The sequence below is a fragment of the Patagioenas fasciata genome, chromosome 13 (genome assembly GCF_037038585.1).
Source record: "Patagioenas fasciata isolate bPatFas1 chromosome 13, bPatFas1.hap1, whole genome shotgun sequence".
NCBI lineage: Eukaryota > Metazoa > Chordata > Aves > Columbiformes > Columbidae > Patagioenas > Patagioenas fasciata.
This window is the reverse complement of record NC_092532.1, coordinates 13,693,583-13,719,643: the sequence shown is the minus strand read 5'-3', so window position 1 is coordinate 13,719,643 and position 26,061 is coordinate 13,693,583. Positions and strand designations below refer to the sequence as shown.

The window sequence follows — 26,061 nt, the reverse complement described above, 5'->3', positions numbered from 1 at the left end:
ACAATGTCCAAAAAGTTATAATGGAGAAGATCTCTGTTGTTTCTGTGTAAACGCCCCAAGGATTGCTGGCAAAGTCTGGGCTGTCTGCTCCTGCTGCCAGGTCAACATGCCGCACCATCAGTCCAGCAGAGAACAGCATCTTTCGGGAGCTCCTGGGCAGGGATTTCCAGAGAAACCCCTCTTCCAGCACAAGTAATCGATACCGGGAGGGGATTACCCTTTCACTGTCTGCTACTTAGTGATTTCAGGTCGCAGGGTGGCAATCAAACTCCAGGTGATTATGACTTTGCAACTTCTGGAAGATCATGGAAAAAAGATCCAAAGCAAACCACAAATTTAAGTGGTAAAAACCCTATTATAATGTCTTTTCTGATGATACCTCTGGTTTTCTTCCTGACAGAGAAAATGTTGCATCCATGGGTTATTGCAGACCCTCATTTGGGTTCCTTTCTTTTCTGGGCAATTTTAGAGGCGTTCCCCTAATGTGCCTCACCTGCTGTCTCTAGAAGAAATCTGGTGCCTTGCAGTAATATTTCTGAGGGTTTCTCTCCCAGGTGCACACTCTGAGTCACAGCAGATTTACTGCTTCACCTTTGCCTCCAAGATTATGGCAAGTGACTCTAGAGCCCATTGCAGACTTGAAAACCATTTCACATCCAGCAGACAGATTCACTGTGCAACACTCCTGTCCTGCTGTATATTCTTTATGGCAGTGAAGCATTTCTAGCTACTAGTCTCAAACTTGTTAAAAAAAAAAAAAACCAGACTTGTTTATTTTATAGCATTACAGGGCACACCTTAATGGCCCATTGCAGACATAAATTACATAAAGACTTTGATTGCAGAAGGGAAACGTGAATCTCCCACCAACTGCTCCTGAGAGGGGTGGACTCAGTTCAGCCCCAAAGAGCCCACGAGCTGGAGGACACCCGGGCTGTCTGTTGGGGAGAGGTGGAGCGAGACCAGGAGAGGCCACAAAACTTGGGGAAAAGCCCTGGGCTGGGTCAGCCGGCCTGGCTTGGCTGCACCGACCGTGTATTGCTGCAACTAATCTCGTTGCTAGGAAATTCAGAAATCACAGAGATAAATTATCAGTAGGTGCTGGAGGCATTTGGTTGGAATTACACTTGCCCCATGTTGCAGTCCTGAATTGTGGGGGAAAAAGTCCCTCCAGGCAGCCATCTGGGATTTTGGAAAACGACTGTATGGGTGATGCTGGGTTACTGAACCATCCCCTTCCCCAGCCCCAGCTTGCTGGCCATCACAACATCCCTGACAGCAAAGCTGCCTCCTACATCCCCTGCCACAGACATCAATGCTCACCCACCCTGGCAGGCTGCACAAAAGCACTGGATGCTCCATTTTTATGGCAAAATACAAAAGCTTTGGCTAACAGAATGGTTCAGCGTGTTTCCAAGTCCACCTGCCAAGCAGAGGTTCCCTCAATGACTTTTGGGGATGGAGTTTTGATAACATAACCCCATCATGCATTCATCCTCCCCTTGAACACTTGCTGCCAATGCTTGATCTCTCATGATGGTTCATATGCCAACGTTATAAACAAAGCTCACAACACCACACACTTAGGCAGCAGCCTGGCCTGGTGTCAACTACAAAATATCTACAAGTATGGGCAGTGCCCTCTAGCTCTGACAGATGGATTAGATGCTGCCAAGAGGCTGTGTTTGAGTCCATTCCTTCAACAAATAACAAATATTTTATTTTAATGTTTCCTGAAATACAAGCACCAGCTCGCACTGGGAAGTGTGTATGCTTGCAGTCACACCAGGTAGTGAGCTGGCTGGGGCTCGGTGGTCCCTCCTTGGGCGAGTAGGCTGCAGCAAATACAATAAATACTGTGCTTCCTAAATCAGCATGAGGATGTTCACCTGTGCCCTGTGCTGAAAGGGTTCACAACAGCCAAAAATGGAGAGAAGAACTGGAAAGAAAAAGGCATTAGGTGTACCTGTGGCTCTCACAAAGGCCAGTTTGAACAGATCACCTTTATGTGACCGTGAAGCGGAGCCGGGTGCCATCCATCGCAAGGACACATTGAATCTTTCTCATGGGCAGGTTGGCTGCCTACTTGCAGCCACTGTAAGGATTTTGAGGCCAAACTGGGCCATCAGTCAGATTTCCTAGGGTGAGCTGTTTATTTAGAATATAATTCCCATTTGTTGTTGTAAGAGCTGCTAGAAAATAAAACAAAAAAAAAATAAACCACATTCAGGCAGTGATTTCAAGGTGAGATTGAAAGGCTCAGGAGAAGAGAGATGTCTGGGGAAATGGCGAGAGGAATTACTCGATACGGACTCAAAACTCTCATAAACCACAGCTGAAACGAGCCCAGATTCCCTGTGGGAGCTGGGGAAAAATCAGAGGATGCGAGCTGAGAAATTGCATGGAGAAATTGAGGCTGTCAGGTCACCCTGTTATCTGTTTAGGCAGCCTGTTCTGAATTTATTAAATTAAAGGCTGTCAGCATGAGGTAACCATCACAAGCAAACCATGTTTCCATGCATGAATAGCTACGCTCTGATCTCAAACCTGAACTGTGTTGAATTTCCATCAGCAGAGCCTGATGCTGCATCAGGAAACAGAAGAGCCATGTTACAGGGCACCCAGCATCTGTCCCATCATCTGCTGCCTTGGGCCAGCCCTTCTCTGCAGGGACCAAGACCTCCTTTGTGGTCCAGTGTTCTGAGGAAAGAGCAAGGACAGAACTACAAGTAATATGCTACTAGGGAAGAAAATTAAAAAGAAGAAGAAGAAGGAGAAGGAGAAGGAATATATCCCCTACCAACAGTAGCAAAACAATACCATCTGAACATCAATATTCCTCTTCCCTGTGTTTACCTGCATGCACATCATTAGTCATCACCCTTCTTGCTGAGCTCTTTCCATGTCATATAAACTACAAAGTAATAAATGATTTGTGAAATATCATCCTGACAAAGCTGAGTATTGGGGAATCAGAGGAATAGGGAAATTGTATTTACATATAGAAAACACTTAGTATTAGTTCCTTCACCAAGCAGGGGCCATTTGGACCTTCTAGCCTCAGAAAGAGTGAAAATTTGGGGCTCAGTCATTCAGCCCTTGACAGAATAAGCACTTTTACCCCGTGCATTATTCACAGCCTATTGGGACTGCTCACATGTGGAAAAGGGGAGAAATGGTTCCATCTATAATGATGTTTGGCCAGAGCAAGACTTTATTGTTTCAGTTGCAGGATTGCTCTCAAAGCCCCAAAATTTTCCTCACCCAACACTGGGGAAGCTGCTCCAGAAGAGCTGCATCGCTTCCTTGCCAGCGAGCCTGTTCCCAGCACATGGACGGAAGGAGATCTGTTACGTTATTTAAAGGAAAGGGAAAAAAGTGCCTTTTGTTGGAAATGGATGTAACAGAGCATGGAGGAAGGTCACGGGGGACAGGCAGCCTGGGAACGGGTAATTCCACTTCCCTTTGATTTGCTTTCCTTTGTTTCGAGGTGAGAACATTTCACTTGGCCCGCTCTTGTGGGCTCCCCCCTTACATCATATCCAGATTACTCAGTGGATGAAGTATTTGGAGTGTTACATCAGACAACATTTGTTTATATAACTTTATCTTTTTCTCAGACACTTGCTTCTCCATCTTCCTGAAAAATATTTATATAAATATTTATATAAATATTTATCTTTTGGGAAACATGAACTTATTCCTATCAACCTCGGGACATCAGTCACATTAATGATAAAACAGTACAAGTGGTTGCTTCAGACTGCAACAGCATTGCCTGGGAAGCCTTTTTTTGCTTCTTACAAACACCAGTTCACCAAAACCAGAATTATGCAGGGGAAGAAACCAGTTCTAGTGAAACTCAAACCTGGAAATGTCTCTCAGCCTTGAGATGGAAGCGCTATCCAAAAAGGGAACCAGAAATCCACCCTAAAATCCCAGAGGTTACAGCATTCACTGCAGTGTCAGAATGCTGCCTCTGAGGCTTTGCTGTGAATCCCCAATCGAGCACTGCCTTCTGTCTCTGTTTCTAATGAAAAATTTCCAAAGGTCTTGCTTCCATCTCTGTGTACTATTACACATTTGATCAGGTCAGTATATTGCAGAGGTTGTGTGCTGCCTGCTTTAGCGTGCTGCTTAAGCCGTCTTAGTTATACTCCAACCAGTAAAAATAATGCCGATTATTCACGCTCCTGAAAAATCTCTTTCGCTTAAACTTTTGAAAGTGCAATATGGGGGACGCAGTGTGTTTTTGCAAATAGGTTACTTCAGGCGGTGTGAATCATGTGTAATTCATTCATACAAAATGTTGTCCTTCCCTCTCACTGCTCATTAATTGCCTTAATTTCCTGGGCAGATGCCAGAGATGCCGTGACAAGAGCAGCATTTACAGGAAAGCTGCTCCAGCAACCCCTGTGAAAGGCAGTTTGGCAAACAGGTGCTGGAAAAGGCTCAGGGAAGAGTTTGATTTCCACATCTGAATATGGAATCGATGCTCCCATTGCAGCACCCAGGCCGTGCCGACACCATCCTTTCCAACCAGCTGCAAGAAAACCGCAGGAAAACTGCTGGGGAGCGGACACCCCGTATCTCCAGTTTCCTCCTCCTTGTGTTTTCCACATGCAGGGTCATACCCTGCCAAACATCTCCCACCTGCACAGCCCCAGACCCACGCAGACACCTACACGTGCTGGGGGGCGCTGCCGGCTCTGGGCAGAGCTGCCTCCCACCAGCCTGGCAGGAGCAAGCCCATGGCACATCCCACCCGCAAAGCTGCTCAAAAGCATCACCTGTGAAGTCCCTCCAGCTCCGAGCCACCACGTCAGCATCTGCTGCCATGGCTCCTTTTCCCAGGCTGTGGTTTGATGAAACAGTAAATCCAGTGCTGGCATCCGAGTAACCAGAATTAAGAAAAAAAATAAAGGAGAAGAAAAAGAAAACTCAGATGCACAACACAAGGAATTCACATGGCGTAACTTTCCATTAGTTCAAATATGCTTAGAAACAACACATGACTTGTTCAACTCTTTTTTTGCAGCTGCCATTGCAGCTTGGGAAGACAAACCTCTCAGCCTCCTCAATGTCACGATACCCACCACACGTACCCTCTTCCTCACAGCTGGACAAGGCTGTACAGCCCCTGTGTCCCTTGGGTCCCCTGACCAGGATGTACTGGGAGGGATGGGCTGAATCCAGTGCAGCCCACAATGCTCCTGGTGCTGCAGCCACTGGGGCATCCGCCTTCAGCATCCCACTATTTCGTCATTTGCTTGGTTTTTTGCTTCAAGTTTTAACTGAAAAGTCTATTTATTACCTCAGAAAAACACTAAGGAATTTTTTTCCTGACATACAAATTGCCTGGCTTTTTCAACTGAAAGATCTATCGGTTGGTTTATTAGCTTTGAAAGCTATCTATGCCTCTGAGACCTCTGCTGACTTGGAGTTACGGTAATACGGGACAACTCAGCTATTAATGCCAAGTTGCAAATGAGGTTTGCTCCACTGGGCTGGCTCTCAAAAGAAATGAATGTTTTAGGCCCGAAACTGTGTCTGTGGTCTCATAAAAAGCACAGCTCTCCTGGTTTTCTATTTCTTTGCCATTAAAGGAATTATTTCATCCTGCCCTTTTCTTGTCCCCTGGTTAAAGTTTGCCTCCCTGACAAAAAGTTCAGTGGGCTATAAAAGCACAGCTTACCCAATATAATAACCCCAAATCCACACTTCGTCATCAGCAGTAACTTTACACGCTTGCAACCCCTGTTGAACCTCCTCTTCATTCCCAGCTAGCAGTTATCTGCTATTTCACTGAACAAACCCCCTCTGACCTGGCTCCGGTCTAACACCGCGGTCAAACCAGCTCTGTTTACCCCCGGAGATAGCTGGGTTGTAATCAAACACCCCGGCTCAGCCATGGCGACCGCAGCACTTTGCAGTTGTGTCCCAGTTCATAAAGGTGGTTCCTGCAGTTGTTTCACCAGCCCCTTCACTTCCAGTGAGACTGAGATGTGGAAATTCACCTGTGGGGGTAAATATCTTAAATAAATAGCGTTTGCACCTTCCAAACAGGGTTTCCCGACTGGCGGTAATGCTGGTTACACAGCAGGACCATGCTGTCTGTGTGTGCGTGGCTCAGGATTACCCTCCTTTCCGTCATTTCCAGCTTGCTGCTGCGTAGCCATAAAAACAGACATAACCGTCAGCAGTGCTTCCAAGAAATGAATGCAACCAGCAAAAAATTGGGCTGGAAAGCAAAATCCATTCTGTTTCCTTTGCAGAAAGTTCATGGGAGCTGCCTGCTCTGGCCTTCCTCAGATGGGCTCCTGTAAATTGATATATTAGTAGGTCCTGCTTCTCTGAGCCAAGCTTTGCAATACAAGGGCCCATATGATGAGAAGGGCATGTTCATATAGCAAAAGGCAGAAATTCTGTGAGACATTTTCCTTCCCACGCCGCAGCAGAATCTGTCTCTGAGCTGCAGAACAGAGGATCCAGGTTTTATCCTGGCCCTCAGGACTTGGTCCCCAGGGATGGCAAAGGAAGCTCTTCCTGGGCAGTGGATCCGTGAAGCTTTCCAGGCTCTGGCAGGAGGCAGGATCCAGTCAGCAGAAGTTGCGCTCCCCACTCCCTAGGCAGGAGTTTGCTTTGACCCTCCTGGCTTACTTCAGAGCTCTGGAAGCCAGAAGTTTTCCCCTGGCGCCTTCAGGCTTGATTCTAGCTTAAAACCCCTTCTGCTAGAAGCCCCCCAAACCCTCCACCCCAAGTGTTCCCCAGTTACAGGCAGCTCAGCCCGACCCCAGGAGCTGTCAGTCGGCAGCGATGTGCTGGCTGCTGGCCTGCCCGCAAATAAAGCAGGTTAATTTAAGCCACCACATTCTGCAACAGTCTGACAGCTCCCCGAGGGTCCTTATAAAGCTAAGACTTAGGCAATCATTGGACTTGCAATGTATTGTAATGCTCCGTAGAGCTTTGAAATAGAGTGGTCTGGCCAAGATGTGGTTGGATTTAGTACCGTGCTCAAAGACAGAAGTGTGGCCCAAAAAAGTGAATGCTGAACAACCAAATGGGTACTCAAGACTATTTATTGAAACAATTTCAATCCAGATGATATGTAAAAGATGGCTTTTTTTAAAAAGAAGGTACCCTTCCCTTCGTTTAAGAAGTGAAAGCTCACAACAAACATGCTCTGATATCTTGTAAATCCTTCACCAAAGCGAAAAGTAGAAGCAGTAAACTGGTACTGTTAATGGCATAATAAAAGGTACCTGAGTTTAGACTTGTACAGTCTGTTCTGCCACACCCACAAGCATGTTTATTTAAAACACTTCAGCCTTGACTACAAGCACTCACTAGCACAACAAAATAAAAAAAAAAACCACCCACAATTCCCTTTTTTTTTAATCTTCTTGTTGGTAAACTTCAAACCCTTGTTTCTGTTCCAGGTGCATAATTTTCCATGGTTCCTGGTGAGTCCAGCAGGTCCCAGCAGCTTGTTCTGCAAAACCACAAACTGCGGATTGATCAGTTTAAGGAAGAAGCCAAAGAGGCCAAGGAGCCCAGAAGGACAAAACATGGATGCCCGATGTGGAGCCCTTGCTGATGCTGTGAGGTTTTCCTGAACATCACCTCTTAGGTTTGAATTTAAAAAACAAACAAACAAACAAACACAAAAATCACACACCTGCTCTACCTGAATTGAAGAGAGCAGGGAGTTAATTGCTTGAGGCTTCTCAGATAGACCTGCTCTGGTCACTGTGGCTGCAGAAGGTCCCTGCTGGGCATCATGGAGAGAACATCAAAGGACTAATGTGGCAGAGAAAGTAAGTAGAGTGGAGAGTGGGCTCCAACTCCAGATAGCCAGCTAACTCCCCAGGGTAACCTCCTCACTGAGTCTCACTTGCAGCAATGGAACGGTGGTGAAAGCATTTGGTATTTCACCTGATGAAGCTGCTTCACTGCCACGGGTGGCGTGTGATTTGCAGAATGCCCAGGAGGAGACTATTATTTTTTCCTGTAGCTATCACATGCTGTAGGTTGAAGTTACAATGCGTGAGTGAATCCCACAAATAACAAAGCTGGTATCTGATGACTGTCACAGCTGTTTTGGAACAATGATTCATATTTGTCTCTCTGGATACAGAAACCTGAATGACCACTCGGATTAGCACCACACAGCCTTGCCCTGAGAACTCGATGATGAGTAAACCACCACCACTGTACTCAGACTCTCCGCTTTGACATCCCTCCAGGGCAGAATGCAGGATATTTTCTAAGCATCAGTTGTGAATCCCTCACTTCTCTTTCTGGTCCTACACAAGGCAGGGAATCAGCTCACCCCTCTTGGGCAAGAAAGCTGCCTATTTAAAACACAGTCGCAGGCTCTTCTGACATAGACCAAGGCTACTGCCCTAGTTAGGAGCTCCCTGGTGCAGGGCAAATTAGATCACAATAATGCAATGTGGGATGCACGAATGATTAACACGATCACTGCGATTTTGACCTCAGCGCTAGGTAGAGCAGCATTTCACTTGACACCAATCCTACACCCTTATTCCCAGGATGCTCTGATGCCCCTTGGTTTTTTAAGATGCCCTTTGGCTTTTGTTCTCTGCCTCACTTGCTTTTGATGCAGGAGACCTGGCCCAAAATAGTACTTTTAGGAAAGTGAACACTTTTTTTTTTTCCTCTCTCTAGCAAAGGTCCACTGCTGGGGAGGAACAGCACAATCCTGCACTGCTTGGGATCTGGTCTGGAGGAACATAAAGTTGGGCAAAACAAGTACCAGCTCATTTCATCTCTCTTGGCGAATGCTAAAAACACACAGGACATTACCCATACTCAGGAATCTCCACATTGCCAGGAGAACAGATTCAGGTGAGCAACTGCCACCTCATTTAGAGTAATGCTGCCAAAGAGAGCTCTGAGGGCATTGCCAGCTCTCTGGCCGGTGAGCAATTCCACAGCCCAGGAAATCCATCCACACCACACCTCTGGGCCCACAAAACCCTGAGGGCCCTTCCAGTCTCAGCATTCAGAGAAGAATGAGCGTTGTTTTTTCAAACACACTGAGCCAGACTATTCTCCAAGCTGTGCAGTAAAAATAAATAGAAACCACACACAACGAAACACAACCGAGAGGCAGTAGATAAGCTGCAACAGGGACACAAAATACTTAAGAAAATACCCCACATTTCTTAACAAAGGTGGACAAATGTTGAATGGGACAACTAAATATTGATAGTGCGACCTCCATCCTGGAAGATAGTCAAAGCCTTCCCTGACAAGGTACTGAGCAACCAGGTCTAACTTCAAAGCTTGCCTTGTTTTAATGGGGTTGGACCAGAGAACTTCAGCTGTCCCTTCTGATCCAAACTGTCTTATTGACTTACTGGTATAGGCCCCAATTCAGGATTTTTCCCTGACAGAAGGTAACAGGAGAGACATCCAAGATCCCCTAGGCAAGAAGACACTTGACAAATAGCTTGCTTCGCTATTGTGTTTTAGCCTCACAAAAGAGACAGAGACTGCCAAAGCACTCTACAAGAGTTTGCCATCCTACTGGAGAAAGGAAGACACAGAGAAACAAACCCATAGTGTTGTGCTCCGAGGGAGGGAAAGATACAGGATTTAGCAGGTGTAAAGCACACCCTGGTGCTTGCCGGGAAGCTGATGAAGAGTTCGTTAGATTTTCTCTGAATCAGAGGTTCAAAGTCAGATGTAAAAACCAAACACAGGCGAAAGTCTGAAATCACTTTATTGAAAAGAGTCACACAAGGTCAGTGGCAAAAATATCCAAGGCTGATTCTTTTGCAAACAGGCACTGTCTCCACACACTCAGCTTTACAGGGACATGTACAGCATCCTGGCATGTCAGTGAGTTTGAGTGCAGCACAGGGAGCAGAGTCTGTCTTTACATCAAAACAGATCAGCTATGACTCTGACTTTTCCTGTGAGAGGTATGAAAGACCCTGTAGGTCCATTGAAAATGCTGTTTGCAACATAAGGCATCATTCCCACACACCCCAGCTCATTCAAAACACTCATTGAAAGCCTGTAACAAAATATTTTGCCAATAAAAATATTTTAGAAAACTAGTATAAAAATTACTTTATATAGCATAACACCATCAAAAAGTGACTGTGCCATTTCCCTTTTACACAAAAAGTATTCTTTAAAAATCGCATTACATTATAAATTCACACAATATATAAGATATTGCATCTTTATGAAATACTCTGTGCAGCAGAAGCCCCATACAGTACCTGGGTAACCACATGACAGACCAATAGCTCCCCTTTAGTTCTGCTGTCTCTAGAGCAGCTGCCAAGAATCTGGCCCTGGCAATTGTAGGATTTTGAAAGTAAAAGGCTGCAAGATGGCAAACCAAGGGCTTTTAAATCAGTACCTTCTCCTTCTCAAGAAGGAGAAAACATCACAGGAATCTCTTGACTAAAAAGAGTAACATGTAATAACATAATATTTGTTGCTGGTGTCAGTGGGACAAAACATTTTCAACTGTTTCTATGTCAGTTTTCATTTGCAGAGTACCCCTTCATGTGTCAGAGAGGTGCCTGCAGCATCTTTCAGTGATTTCTTGTCTAATAAGAACATATAGCCAAGCCACAGGAGCAAATAAACCAATGTTGGCTTACTTTATTTCATGAACACACTGTAAGACACTGACAGACACAGGGTTATCAGCCTGCTGCCTGGAAATAACCAATACTGATTGTTCCCCAATTCAGATTTCAGCCATCTGGGAAGGTGTTGCATAGAAGAGCAATCACTATCTTGGCCCCAACTTTTCCAGGCACAAGACTGAAAGCCCCTGCAGCCTTCATGCACAGCTATGCATGAAAGGAGCTGAATCCCCAGGGACTGAAGGTACTGCTGTGTGTGGAAACTCACTCTGTATTTGGTGGCTTATTCTTTCCAAATAACTCAGCAAGAACTTAGTAACTCTGCACAACCTTGGAGAATACCAAGAGTACACTTTACATTTGAGGATGCACAAATCAGATGATTTGTTTCGCTAAGAAAACAGCAGAAACCCATTTAGACACAGTTCATGCAGGGATTTTGCTTTGTTAGGGTGGATTTTTGTTTGCTTTCTTTAACAGAGAGCTGGCAACAGCCAGAGCCCCTCCCTGAACAAATCGTACAAAGTTATCTCCAGCGAGAGGTCCTAGAGCATAAAGCCCTTTCTCCTGAGTGCATTCATAGGTGAATGGGTCAACGTCTATGGGATTCCTCTTTGAATTGACTGGTTGGTCACTGTCCATTGCCAAGTCAATGCCATTATTTGGCAGAAAAGAGAGGTTGGGGTTTGAGCCAGTTAGAACAAGAGCCATGGAAATTTTATAAGCTTTCTGGCAGCCATTCTTGTCTTGAAAGACACATTTCTTGTCACTGCCAAAGGACAGCACATGATGTTCAGGAAGGCTAACGTAACGTTCATAGGGCCCAGCACAAGGAGCTGACTGTTCTTTCATCATCTGATGGACTTTGTGGTATTCAGGGTACATCATTTTGGGGAGCTGGTTAAAAATCAGACCCGGATCACTGACTCGTCTCCGAAAAGCATGGAGTACTGGAATATTGCAATGGTGAGCAAAAAGAACTGCATCAGCAGCTGTCAGACCAGCACCGACGATCAAGACTGGATCTGACATGATGCCAATGCTGTTGTTCTTCACTGCTTCCTCTAGGGCAGACAGCTTGTGATGGACATAGGAAAGGTTCTCTCCCTTGACCCCAAGCCAAGTAGGACTATCATATGTTCCAGTAGCCAAGACCACATTCTCTGCATAAATAGAGAACAGCTTTTTATCACCTTTCACATTTTTGAAAAATCCATCCACCTGAAAGACCTCTGTACTTTTCTCATTGAAGCTCCAGAGTGAGTCACCATTCTCCGGCAGATCTTGCTGTGTGTGGTTGGAGACACCCTCTGCACTCACTTTCCTTACAGAGGTCACAACAGTACCACATCTGAAGTTCTTCTGCAAGCCTTTCTTCATCACATAGTGTTGGTAATATTGAGCAATGTCTTCTGCTGTGGCTCTATTGTTTCTGAGGCCTCTGTAATATAGTACAAACAAAGGTCAAGCACCAGTTAAGTAAGAGACTGGAATTTCTCCTCTGTTCCACTGAACACATCTTAGAGCCATCTATCCTGGCACTACCAGAGAAGACTTATCTGGTTTCCTTAACTTCAGCAAAGTTATTCCTGGTATACAGAGCTAACACAGGACCACAAGCTCCTGGTCAGAGGCAGCTTTCTGTAGCATGAATTCCACCCCTAAGAACATGGTTGCTCATTTATGCCTTCTTCTCATCTCGCTTCTATTCCATTTTTAACTCCTGGACTTTTAAAGTTTAACTGTTATACATCTCAAAAGCAGAAGGACGTCAGAGATGGCACAGTAGCTGAGCTGATTATGCTTGCCATTGGGGACAGCAGCAGTAGACTGAGAAGTCAGATGATCGTGCCTTTCCTAAGCTTTATTCAGAACTCATGGCCACTGCAATCCATCTCCCCAGTGGGTGCTGATGTCACATACCAAGCAACACTGCAATTTTACCGAATCACTGAATGCAAACCAGAGTTTTACTGGGAAGTGAGACAGTGTCCCTTCTCTCACTAGAATCATCTGTAACAGATGTGTAGCTACATTCAAGAAGCCCACATCAGGTTCCCAAATAGCCTCTGGATGTTTGCTAATGATCACATCATAGATAACTTACCTTCTCTTTTGCTTTAGCCAGTCCTTGAACAGGAGATCTGGGAGTCCCATCCATTCTCCTCTGCTCAGGGTAACCATAGAGCCCTCAATAGACTGGAACAAGAAACACAGTAAAATGAATTTTAGGCATTTAAGGTAATAAATGAAATGCAATTTTGTCATGTTTCAATACGGCAGAGATTGTTAAATCAGTGATTTCCTCTGACCTGCTGTCATGGATGAAACCATACATGTTGTCCAAAGAGAACAACAGAGTGGAAGTATAAAAGCCTCTCAAGCCTTTTTTTCCTTCTAAACTTTTGCTTGTTTGCACATAAAATCAGACATGCCTGACTGGCTTATTAGAGGAGTTTTTGGCTCTCCAGTCAACACATTTGATTGTCTAACAATATGCAGACCTCAACAGTTAGGCTTCAATTCACACACCTGCCAGGCACCTCCAGGAGCGCTTTTGCCAAGGACCAGGTGGGGGATGGCTCTGTCAGGCTCATGCCACCACGTGAGGACAGATTCTGCTGTTCCACCAAAGTCTGTGTCTGGACGCTCAAGAGTATCAAACAGAAGAGCCACAGGGCTGTTGGATCGTCCCTCCAAGCCTTCGGACAGATATTCCAAATCCTAAAGAGAGGCAGAATCAGATGCTCAAAATGTATGTCCTGCCAGGCAGCAGATGGCTTGTTACTCCAGTATTTCTAGTCAGTGACTTTGGTGTTCTGTGAAGCTCATTTACTGACACAGACCCTGTTATTGCCCAAGGACTACCTCAAGGATCTTAGCAGCAATGATGACATTTCATACAAGGGAGATATGGACAACAAAAAGTACTTTAGGCTCATTCTGTCTGTGTACTTTGAAAATTCAAATTAGGTTCTCTCTTATCATAGTAAAGCATCCTAGAGGTAGATGATGTTATACTGTTTCTCTCTACACAAACCTGGTCCAAAAGGGAGACATCTGGTGCCTCTTCCAGTTTCCTCTGAAGAATGGGATGAGGATGAACAGCGTCTCTTTTGAAGTAAGGGGTGTAGCCTGACAGCAAATACGAGAGACAGATTCCTGAAGGTCCATTCCCTAAAAAGACACAATGGAGGAGAATTTATACTCCTACAGGTAGAGAAGTGTTTTACTATCCAGACCAATTCAAAGGATAACACACTGCTGTGGATACAGCGGACTTCCCATTCCAGGTTGACCACTGATCTAATGGATGGAGTTGGAGAAGTCATTTTGCCCTCCTATGTCCCCTTCTCCTCCTCAGTTGCATCTATTTGCACTGCAAGATCTTCAGAACTTGCTGAAAAAACATCGGGTTAAACAAGCCAGAAGCCACCTGAAAGCTCAAGTCCCTAGCATGTTTATGAATTATTGCTCATTAACTTACTTCAAGGTTTAGAAACTGATCACATACTGACTGAGGGCCTCAGCTCTCCTTGATGCACATGTCACACCTGTGCAGAGTAGTTCATTGTACACAGGTTACAGAATTAGTCCAGAAAACAGGGTGACTATTAAAGTGAAGGGGAAACAGCTCTGCTCAGTAAGAAATCCTGTCTAATAAGGGATATTTGGCAATAACAGCTTTGACTAATATGTCTTGTGGCCACTTTCAAATGGTAACCAGCCCTACCACAGCACTGCAGGCAGTGTGCTAGGGAACAGTCCCCCTGCAATGCCAAGACAACCCCCTAGAACACAGCCCTCTGAACAGATTGCTGGATGACTGGGCTCCTCCTGCTGACCAGCCAACAGCCACTGGAAAAACTTGATATATGTGACTTCAAAGCCCAGCGAGAGTAGTCGTGGAAAGTTTTCATGTGGCTGTTCTCCAGCCTGTTTAATGTTTTACAGTGTCGGCATAACTAGGTGTCAACTTCTCTGGCTGCTCAGGCTTTGCTGCCCACTAGAATGTGACCAACCACCATTACATAATGTGTAATGTGACGATGTAGGGGAGGAGACTGAAGTGACACAGCAGACTGTGTTGACATAGTGCCTGTGCTGTACGCGGGAGCGACTGGAGCAAAAGCTGCTTCTTGGAGATCTGAGATAGAGGGAACCTCGGGCTGTAACACCCACAGCGAGCTGAGCTGTGTGAAGGGCAGTATGCGCTGGAGCTGGGAACAAAGTCTGCTGTGCTGAGCAAGGACCAGATGCTGCAGATCAGTGTCTGGAATATTCCACTTGCAGGAAAGTTATCTAAACCCAAGAGTAACAGAAATTAAAAGCAAACTAAACTGCAGCTATAGTAAAATGTAACACCTTTTGGCTTACTCCTTTGCTTTAGGAAGTACAAGGAGGCACCTAAGGTAAACTTACTCATTTAAGTGCTTGCTCAGCAACACAGACAGAGGACTTACTCTGAGCCACATCTAAGTTTCATACGGATGGGCGCAAGCCGAGCTGCCTCTGGGGCTCAAACTGTTCTAGAATGCAACTGCTTTCAGGAGGCTGCCAGCACGGCAGAGTCCACAGCCTTCCTGGAGCAGGGCCTGGGAAGCAGCTGGAACCTGCGTGCAGTGTCCAGCTGCAGTGGAACAGCTGAGCTGCTGCAGCCCACCAGCCTCCTCAGAGTGCACACCTTCACACTGGTGCTTCTGAGGCCTTAGTGACATCTCCACACTCTTTAGGCACACTAGGGATGTACCAAAATACCCTCCCTCCCACTTAAAGACTTGTACAACTGGGCAGCACAAAGTCACTGTTGGACCAGAACTGCTGGTAGTGGTGCCCTTGTCAAACTCGCTGTTAGTGAGGATTAAGTGTGATTTATGTGATGTACTAATTTTGGACTATGCTCTCTTGGGGCCTATAAATTAGATGACAGATAAGGAAGGAAGCCAGCCCTGCAAGGCACTTAAACACATGCTCAGAAGAAAAGTGTCCAACACCTGCACTCGAGCACAACTCATGGTCGGTCACAGAGGGAAAAGCACTGACATCACCACTTCTTTGCTCCAGGAATCACCTTGCATTACAAAGCTCCACTCTTGCAATGGAGACAAGACAGTTAGTATATAACCTGTTTGCTATATAATCTGTAGCTGACTTGTATTTTTAAAAATCTATGAAAAATTTCCAGAAACTTTAACAGCATCTGAAGCACTTTCTGAACACAAGACTGGGAAAAAAGATCACACAAACCTACCTCCAAGTCAAGCAGTACAGATAATTACTTCACAGCAAGTTGATTAACTGTTGCAACGAAAACATTTCAAACCCTTCAAAGTATCCAATGGAAAAAAAAAAAAAAAGAAAAACACAAGTCCCACTGAACTGATGTCCAGAAGGTTACCAATTTTGATATTAAAAAACGTGTGTGGTTTAGTTTGTCAAATACCCGGTTCCCTACTTCCCACAACTCCTAGTGGTCTTTCTCCTAGTATTACCGAAAGTCTGGCTGTCAGGGAAAGGATGCAGAAACAGTGGCCAGGCATTTCTGGTTTGAGTAAGAACACTTAGAACAGGAGCTGAAGACAGCAAGTGCAAAGCAACGACAGCACTAGAGAACGCAGCAATGCTGGCAGGGGAAAACTCACCTATGATCACGACAGGCACTGCCTTGAACCTCCTCTTATTTTGGAATCTGTTCAATAATGCACACGTCTTCCTGTCTGGAAGCATTTGGATCCTGGAGTCTACCTGCTAAAACAAATAAGTTTTGAATTATTTGGGGCGGGGGGTTGGCAAAACACATTACTTTCTATAGCCCGCAAACCCAGGTTGATCTAAATTATTATCCCTGCATTGCAGACCTTCACATTACACTTCCATACTCAGGACAGGCCTGCTTATCTTTTTCTCCTCTTGCCCCCAAAACCAAAGGATGATTCCCTGATTATACCGCAAAAAAAGAGAGAGGATCCTTATCTTTCTTTTCCACACACAAATTCCAGGCCCTCCAGAACAGATGGCAACTTCAGTAACCTCTGACTGCAGTAACTGATGTGGTGCAGCTTGTTAAAGAAAACTTCACTTCTGCCCATACTGTGCAGAAAAACATTGTTGCCATAATTATCACAAACCCATTCATGAACACACTGTACTTTTCAAGGGAACTTGTGCATTTATTAATAAGTAGAGCAAGCCTCACTCAAGTTCTCTGCTCAAAGACTAGAAGTCTCTTGGCTGCATTTTCAACCATGTACCATTCCATCACTAAAGAGTTTTTCGATAAGTGTTAGTTTAGTTCCTGTACTTTCTTTCTTAATCTTCCAGAAAATGAAGAGTTCTAGGTCTGAACAAGTAAACAGCAAGTCTTTAAACAAAATACACAACAAATTTACCACCTTGGAGACTAGTAATTGGAGCGGAATATACAAAACTCCTCTGTTTGTTGTGTAGGTATTCAATGAACAGTGAATAAAATTTTTTGCCAAGCCTGGCAGAATCCTATTATGTCAAATAATGACTTCTCTAGTTTTCTAGAGAATCCAACTATACTGTCACTAATATAGAGAAGTTAAAAAGCCTTCCCTCCCACCTGCTGCCCAGCAAAAGTGAAATTTTCAAAATTTGGCATAAGCTTTTAAGCTCTTCTACAGAGAACAGTCTTTTCTACAAAGATTACTCTCGGTTTGGAAAGCTAAGTAAAAATTCACAGAATGGCACGACTCTGTTCAGTGGGGCATGCTCTCCACACCCTTTTCAAGCGCAGAAAGATCTTTGGCAAGCACACTGCACACTCCCATAAGTGTTGGCACATCACTGCCTTTGACACAGGTATTGTGGCAAATGTCATCCCAGAAGCGTAATGCTCCACTTTAAGCCTGACATTTACATCACCAGCAACTACAGTACTGCGGTAAGACCGCGGTGATTGAATGAGTAGCCAGAAAACCACAGGTTAATTTAGGATTTGCAGGATCTCAGGCTTCAGGATGCATCCGGTAAGTGCATTTGCCTGCAAAGATATGACAGCTCTCATATTCACCCATATACAGCCATTGCTGCGCTAGACAGAGCTTTTCCAAGAGAACAGGGCTCATCCAAGTGGAGAGACACACAACAAGGCTTACAAGTTGAATTCAAAACTAACCGCTTTGTCCAATTTTTGGATCACAGTTTACTAACTCTTATTGGTTGCCTATTACCACTTAACTAAGCATTAGTCTAAGACTCTGATGCATTTTGCCTGACAGGGCAAGAATCATTTAAAATACATAATAATTATGCTTTCTAATTTAAATCTTTTCAAGTATCTAGCTTCAAAGAGAGTTGAATTCCAAGGAAACTGAGGTTCCAAGGTAGATGTACACTCTACAGATGAGCATGTCCCTGTGTTGTGCTCATACTGAGACACACACCAGCCTCTAAAGGCAGATTTAACCCAACTGAGGCAGCTGCAGCTGCCCAAGTGTTTCCTCAGCCTTTTATGTAAGTTCTGCCACATCAACCAAAACCCGCACCACCTTCCAGCAGATTATTGTGTAAGGGCAGCAAAGCTCTAGAGTTGCAACTGGTGTAAGACAGCACTAGCACCTGGGATGGCCAGAGACACCAAAGGAACAGCATACTGGTGTGACCAGTAAGGTATTCCCTCAAACCAGCTAAACCACAGTACCTATCTGAAAGCTAGCAGAGGCTTCTTCTCTATGGTAACAAATAAATTCCTCTCCGTGGCTGTACTACACAAGGAGAGAAGCTCTTACTAATTTTTCGTAACAGAGTGCACACCTTATTTCTGGGAAACTATTGGGATTCTGGAGGAAGGAAGCAAAATCTCTGGAAGCAACCTTCCAGGTTTCTGTTCTGCAGCAGTCTGCAGCAGCATGCACAGAAACACCGTACACACTCTCTAGACAGTGGTATCTCAGCGCCATCAGTGGGATCTTTGCTGGAAGCAAGGACTGCTGAACCAACCCCCTACAACACATTCTAACAGTTCCAGTATAGCAGCAAAGCCGGAATATTAAATAACAAGCCTGCAAGCCCATTTGTAAGACTTGGGTGCAAAGTCATGCCATGTGTGCCAGCATTTTTCTGGAGCAGCCTGAAGGGGACAAAAAAAGGCGCAAGACAGAAGAAAGCCTGGCAGCCCTGTCTGCTTTAGGGGAAAGGTGCCTTGGCTCCTGGCCATTGCACGATGCCACCCGACCCCCCCGACAGAGCAAAGCCAGCAGCTGCAGGCTCAGCGATAGCCTTCGCCTCATTTGACCCTCCTCTTCCATTCTGCACCTTCTGACACATGGAAAAGGACCATTTACTGGAATTAAACCAAACCCTAATGCCTCGAGGAACACAATTGTTATTCTGATGAAATTACTAGATCCATGCACATATATGATCATTTTTAGCCACAGTTTTATTCAGGATCTGGGTTCACAAAACCCCATCATGACCATTTTAGTGCTACATGCTTTGTTTCCTGAAGTTTTGACACTGGACAATTCTACTAACACAAAATTAACCACCAGAGATGCTACTGTTTATTGTAGCATGTCAGTACAAATGGGAGAAGTCCCACCGACATCCTATAGCTGCCATCTCTATAATTCACAGTTAATAATTATTTTTTAAGTAGAAAATGAACCAGATGCTAAACCTGTATATAGCTATTCCCATCCTGTAGACTAAGAGTTTGACTTCTGGGGGTAAAACTGAGCTCAGAGCATTCCAGGCATTTCAGTTTCAGGTTCAATGCTTGCTTTTCCTTGCATTAGAAGACAAGGTGGATTACTCTTTTTTTTGTTTGTTTTTTCAGTCTTAGAATCAAGGGACCACATATACCTTGATAACCTGTACAGCTAATAGAGTGTGTGGCAGATGAAAGTCTGTTCTTGCAGAGGCTATTGGAAAGCATACAGGACACTGAAGTTCTTTTCAATTCTATACAGAACTAGTTGGCAGCAAGAGAAAGTCTGAGCTAGCAAGAAACCCAAGACTGCTCTTCCCACCATCCTTTTATGTAGAATAGGCTGCTGGACACTCACATTCAGTCAGCTTAGTGACACTGACCCCATTTCAGCTCCTGCTTTAGGTTTCCTACTTTAAATGGGTGCCTCTTTCCTCTTCATTTGGGAGCAAGCTGCAAGCTCCACAATTTGCTGTTTCCAAAGCATTTCAGCATCTATGTGATGTTACATAATTGTTCTGGCTGGGAAAAGCACCCAGCTCGTTCTGGGCCAAACGCTGCATACCTTCCTGACACAGCCCTAAGCCTGAAGGGACTATAACTCACATAAAGTCGGTCAGCATGGCCCCTAGTAGTTCCAGGCTGCACAACTGAAATGGATTTTAAAGTAAGAAAAAGCAAAGACACATTTAGCAAGACAACAACACTAAATGACCTTTAACAGAAATAAAAGCCAAGTTACCTCAGCCATATGCAAGCAGCTCTCCCTGTAACATCAATCAGACTTCTGCTCAAGGACCACCAAGTGTGGCCTCTACAGCACATGGGGAGAGCTCCAGAGCAGTGCAGTCAAGTACATATAAATAATGAAAGAGACTGAAAAAGCTACTGTGACAGGTTAAAGTAAGGACAATGCTAACACAAATGCAACAGGTTTCTTCAGTTTCTTCATCAACCCATTCATTTAGCCAGCGGCATTAAAAATTTAATTCATTAGTGGTTTTAAAAACCGGAAATCTCAATATCTTTTACATTTTATACCTGCCTACAAGTTTGAGAAGTTTGGTTCCCCCCCCACACACCTCCAGCTTGGATTATCACCCTTACATGCCAGGCCAGTTACCCCACAAACACAACTCAAGTAGAAGAAAATTCACCTTAATGGTACACTAAAATAATACCATTCTAAAACCACCCCTGTGATATTCAGAAGGCAATGTTACAGTATGCCAGACAGAGCTCTCCACATTTACTTCTAGCCTTCTTACCTTCAGCAGCAGGTCCGACAAGAAGAGAGATCTTTATGAAAATGCCTGTACAGTCAGGAAAACCAACCAAACCACAGCCTTCAATCTGCCTCTGCTCCAAGAGAGCTGTTTAAATATAGTAGGCTACCAGCCCTGAGAGGAGGAGCTGAAATGAATGGAGGCGGAGCGAGGAAAATATTTATCAGCGTGAGTCAGCAGGAATATTTCCCTTCCCAGCTTGTGAATGAATGATGTAGCCATGGTCCTCAGCAATACTCAGCTGACTCCACCAGTACAGCAAAAGCAGGCTGGTGGCAGCCGTGCATGGCAGAATGCCCGCATTCAACAAATATCTTCAGTTTTAACCCCCAGGGCAAATTAAAACCTGAGACTTTCATAAAATGCAATGCTTTCTATGGCAGAACTGTTCTTTTTTCCTCTGTATTCAAAAGAAAAAACTGCTAGTTACAAGTAGGAATAAAAGTGATAGGATAGCACTGGATGCTTGTTTTAAAACTAGTGATCTTTTTGGCCACAAAAGGACAAGAAAATATAAGGACTTTCTTCCTACCTTGGACAATTTGTGGTTTTAGTTTCACCCTATTATTATATCATAGACATAGTGGGCCTGAAAACATAGGCTTCAATTTATTTTTTGTTTTTCTTCAGTGAGATTAAGTCCTATAAACCTGTTCCACAGTATCAGTAAAATGAGTGAGTCAGACTACTTCCTGTAAAATTTACAACATACCAGAATTTAATCCAAGGTATCTTACTCAATCCAGTAATCAATCAAGTCTGCTAAATTTAAAGCGCTCTTAACAAATGAAATAAATTTCTGCCAAAGTGTTCAGTTTGAGTAGTAAGTGCTGCATATTTTAATCTCTGGGGTCATCTATTTTGAAACTACAGCCTCCAGGGAATCAGGATGACTGCTGATATCCAGTTAGGATGTATAGTTTTAACCATGTGATATAAAAAACAGTTTATGAGAAGGAATTCTATACTCCTACAATCCACAAAGTAGGATACTTCATAATCTATTTTAATTCCACCAAAATAAATTGTTTTAATAAATACAAAGCCATTGTTTTAGTTAAAATTTAACTAAGAGGGGTCCCTCTGAAAATCTGATTCAGTAAATACTTGTCAGGCTGAGAGGTGGTTTTTCTAAGGTCTCTTTCAAGTTGTCTGGGCCTTTATCCAAGGCAGCATTTGCCCGGAGCTCTTACGTAACTCATACTATTTGTTGTGTGGTGGGTTTGTTTGTTTTGTTTGGTGGTGGTGATGGCAGGAACAAAGGCTTTTATATGCATTATCCAGATATTTATTGGCAGGTAGAAAATGCATCCATATCAGTCAAGGAAAAATTAAACTTCCAGACAAACTAAGGGATTTGTTTGGCTACATGATTTAAGACTGTCCTGTTACTAGGTTTTTCAAAATCTATCTGCAGTACATTACAGCAGTGTTGCATGTTAAAAGATGTTCAAGTCCATACTTGCTCATAGCATAATAGAAGAGGAAACCATATGATGGTTTGGCAGGCTTTATCAGCAGTAAAATCAGGAATACTTCCTATGTGTGCAAACCTGCAGAAATAAAGCTGTCTTCTACGTACAAGAAGTGGAAATCCTCTCAATTTCCCACTAGAATTTGGAAAACTAGAATCTCTATTACCTGTGCAAATAAAGCCAATATGTCTTTCCAAAACCACAAGCTCTATAATATTTTGCACATTGTACAATTCTTTATAGGAAAATGTTTATGTACAACAATAACCCACTGTCCTTTATTTGCTTGCACAATAAGACCATTGAATACAGCAATTTGGAGGCTCCATTTTTATAGATATCCCAAATACATCACATGGATTATAAATCAATGTCACTGCCTTGTGTACCTTATCTGGAAACAGATAATTCAGCCCAACAATTCGTCTGCACAAACTTTCCAGAAAAGGAAGTAGTTGTGCAATCTGCACTTGGCCTGGCAGCCAGCCTTTGACCTGCAAATTGATGAAATTCAGTTCTATTTTCTTCCTGATTTATTGCAACCAGTATCATTCAGATTAGTTAACTGCCCAAGTAAAAAGCTTGTATAGAGATTTCCAGCATGACTTTGCACTAACCCTTTTGATGGTTGTCAGAGTGTGCAACTAACAATACTAACTTATTTCTTTGCACATCTTTGCCTGCAGAACAGAGGGGCAGACTTCACTGGTGGTCATTCATTCCGCCTCCAAGTCACACTCTGCAGTTCACAGTATCAGCGACCCTGGGTGCATTTGATGACAAGGTCAGTTTGTTTCCCTTTACATCAGCACGATATAGTTCTCAGAACTCCAACAAGCTGATGCTATCTTTTACCAAGGTAAAATTTGAAGAATATGCCAGGAAGCATGGACAGAGCCATAGCACTGTTCTGGGGTAGAATTTTGCACCTGAACCATTCCCTACTAAAAGAAATTTCCTTGTTATTGATTGACTTTTCACCTGAGGCCATTAAGTTCCACCCATCCATGCCCTACTCACACAACCTGTCAGCCCTGATTCTGCCATCTCCAGATTTGGGGGAGCGTAAGGAGCAGCATCCCTCTGGTGTCAGAATTGATCGCTGCTGCCTTTGCTGCTGACAGCTCCTGGCAGAACACTTCTCACAGCACCTCTCGAGCATCCACCCTTCCCTCTAGCCAGACTTAAACCTACCCAAATTGTGCCAAATCATCGTGACTTACTACATTGTTTCACACATTAGAACTTCATGTTCTGCTGGTTTTTCATAATTAGAGGAACACTCCCAGTGTGATCCTCCATTGGCCACAGTACTGCTTTGATGCTTTGGTGTTTCTTTCAATTATGGCAAACCAAAAACAAATTCTGCATGTTTTTTGTCTAAGGGAATATTAAGTGCTTCACCCACCCTTCCAGTGCAGATCAATTAGTCTAAGGCTGAATCTCAAACACAAGCACTAGAAGACCTGACCAAGTATTTCAGTTCTATATGATTTCCATGCAGCACCTGAAATCCAGCTTCATTCTGCTACTGCCAAAAGCATCTCCATCTTTTTCACACAGGAAAACTGGCACTTACAAAACTGTATGTTAGCTTATCTACTACTACTAGAACCCACATATTTAATGAAAATAAATGATTTGACATCAATACTGAAACATTTAATCTGGTTTCTTTATGCTTCAACTAAAAAAAAAAAACAAAAACCAAACACATTTGTCACTGGCACCATAGCCTGGACCCACATCAGCAAGATCCTCCCTGCAGATGTCCTCCAAATCAGAAGATGCACATGGCCACACCACGTCTGTCAGCAGCTGGATCTCTGAAGTATGTTACTTGCCCTGCTAGAAAAAGCAGCTTAGGTAACTCTGCAAGTGTGAGATGCAGTTCTGCTCCCAGTTATACTTGTGACTTCCTACACGTGCTTGTGCTTTCACATGGTTTCCTCTAAGAAAGATTTGGCACAGCGCACGTGTCCTACTTTCCCATGTCCCTGTCAAGGCCATATCTGTCCCATGTTCATACTTTTTTTTGCAGTGTTTAGGCAGCTGGGTCCAAGGGGAGAGAAGTGAAGGTTCACTGCAACTGGTTTTTATTCAAAGTAACACTGACCTCCCAGGCAGAGAAAGGACTGAAGTGGTTTAGTCTTAGTAACCTGGCAAATTGTTTGAGGAAAGTAAAAAGCAAAACCTTACATTTTCCTGGAACTATTTTAAAACAATGAATTTTGCCTTTCTCTGCTCTCAGCTTATTTCCTTGAAATCATTCTCTGTCTGTTCTAAGAGGGTTGTCTTCTTAAAACAATGACACCTAACCAAAGATTTTCACCCCCCTTCATTGTCCAGAGGCATCAGCCACTTCCAACACTGTGTCTGGAAAACATCTGTTAAGAAATAAACCTGGGGAGGTGAGAATCATACTACCCATGAGGGCTATGAAGCTCTATCTGCATTTATGCAGTCACATCTTTGGGTATTCTGCAGTAAAAACTTGTGTGAGTGCCCTTGTGCATGCTAAGAATGCCTTATTGGGAGATCTCGCACATCTTCTCTAACCAGGCTAAGGGAACAATAATGGAGAGCATTAGCAGAGACCAAGCCAGCCTGCATAAACACACCCTGCGAAAAAGATGCTCCTAGCAAGTAAAGAGGCCCAATACACTATGAGATAGCAGTGGATATCTTGCAAAAATATAGTCACTCTGAGGTCACATGTGAAGTGCCCGTGTAGAGCAGTAGTGCAGAACGCTGGGTGGCTGAGGATACATTCCTCTGATCCCCCTTGGAAAACAGGCCAAGTTGACCATTCTCTCCTCAGGTGACAGCGTATGGGGACGGCAGCCAAATCTAGTGTGCTTGCTGCTTCCCAGCACATATGCTTCCTTTCAAAAGCTAGTAAGATGCAAAGAGGTACAGTCCTTTGGCTCGAGGGATTACAGCCGTGTTTGTTTCCCAGAGGACAGGCCCTTGCAGATTTTTTGTTCCCCAAGTGCAACACACAGAGCAAAGCTCCGCTCGCGTGCTCTGTGCTCAGACATCCATCATGATCTCAACACTGGTGTGGTTTGGGGAAAAAGTAAACACCACATGCACTTTCATTTCGAACAAACAGCAGCTATGACCTAGTCAAAGATTAAACTGCACATGAAGCTAGTATGGAATTTTCCTCTTATCTTAATGTCAATATATTTATAAATATTTACAGGAGTTTAGGATAGCAGGATCATTTGAAGACACAGTCTTTAGTCAGTGTTCTGTTATATGCTTTTAATCTGTACTGGCATTTGGCAACTGATAGCTTAATTTAATAACTGCTGCATCATATTACGATGTGTCAGACTAAGTAATTGGCAAGCATATGCCCAAAAGCAGAAAGTATCCCACAAAAGTTAATGCACATGGTTTCTTGGCTGGAATAACCAATAGAGAAGAAATCTTGAAATAGGAAGTACAACCTAACTGTGCACACTGGGCGTCTTCTCTCTATGTATTTTCCCTCAAGGAAAAGCAGTGATTTTTGAATACAAGGGGGTAATTCAAACCTGGAAAAGGAGCATGTAAGGCAATGAGCTTAATTCGGTAGCATAAAATTTGATGAAGCGGCTGCAGAAGGCCTTTGCAGATTCTTGGATTAATTCCTTTGCCATAGCTTAAGCCATTCTGCAGCTCTTTAGCCTAACTTTAGTTTTCTTCACTTTATCAAGATCAATAATCACTTAAGATAAACTATTTAGTAGCGTTCATGAAAGGCTTAGAAACATACACAGTTGGGGTTATCCAGAGCTAACATAGCCAACATCATTGATTTCCTAAAAGGAAAAAAAAAAGGCATTTCTGCAGCAGACCCCAATAGTTTTTAGCTTTGAGCATTTACAAAAGGGCCATGCTAGAGTTATCCCACAGCTTCCCACCCTCAGGGCTAATTTTCACCTTCCTCTGAAGCAGTTGATACCATAAGAGGTAGATGCTGCTTAGATCCAGGT

General features: G+C 43.9%; 2 protein-coding genes across 5 annotated transcripts in view; one reads left to right on the top strand and one right to left on the bottom strand.

Moving 5' to 3' along the window:
• DYNLRB2 (dynein light chain roadblock-type 2) overlaps nt 1-26,061 on the top strand; it is a 182,799-nt gene that overhangs the window by 33,708 nt on the left and 123,030 nt on the right. The window lies entirely within an intron of this gene.
• OSGIN1 (oxidative stress induced growth inhibitor 1) lies at nt 9,734-20,678 on the bottom strand. 4 transcript variants are annotated; one of them, XM_065848370.2, is made up of 6 exons: nt 20,583-20,678; nt 16,280-16,385; nt 13,678-13,814; nt 13,170-13,361; nt 12,745-12,836; nt 9,734-12,078 (listed from the first exon to the last, which is right to left on the bottom strand). In XM_065848370.2, the coding sequence occupies exons 2-6, from the start codon at nt 16,362-16,364 to the stop codon at nt 11,085-11,087; spliced, it is 1,500 nt and encodes a 499-aa protein (XP_065704442.1). In that variant the 5' UTR covers nt 16,365-16,385; nt 20,583-20,678; the 3' UTR covers nt 9,734-11,084. The 4 variants fall into 4 exon arrangements, with proteins under 4 accessions (XP_065704442.1, XP_071670290.1, XP_071670289.1 ...); XM_071814189.1 differs by having other exon boundaries at nt 16,280-16,382; nt 20,583-20,666; XM_071814188.1 differs by lacking the exon at nt 20,583-20,678 and adding an exon at nt 20,057-20,186.

What these genes read in the sequence shown, in the direction of transcription:
- OSGIN1 (XM_071814190.1), bottom strand. Translation starts at nt 17,481, where the DNA reads ATGACATTTGCCACAATACCTGTGTCAAAGGCAGTGATGTGCCAACAC. An exon ending in ATGTCTCCCTTTTGGACCAG is followed by an intron (nt 13,362 to 13,677) that starts GTTTGTGTAGAG and finishes GCCTCTCTTTAG; the next exon opens with GATTTGGAATATCTGTCCGA. An exon ending in CTCCTGGAGGTGCCTGGCAG is followed by an intron (nt 12,837 to 13,169) that starts GTGTGTGAATTG and finishes TTCTTGTTCCAG; the next exon opens with TCTATTGAGGGCTCTATGGT.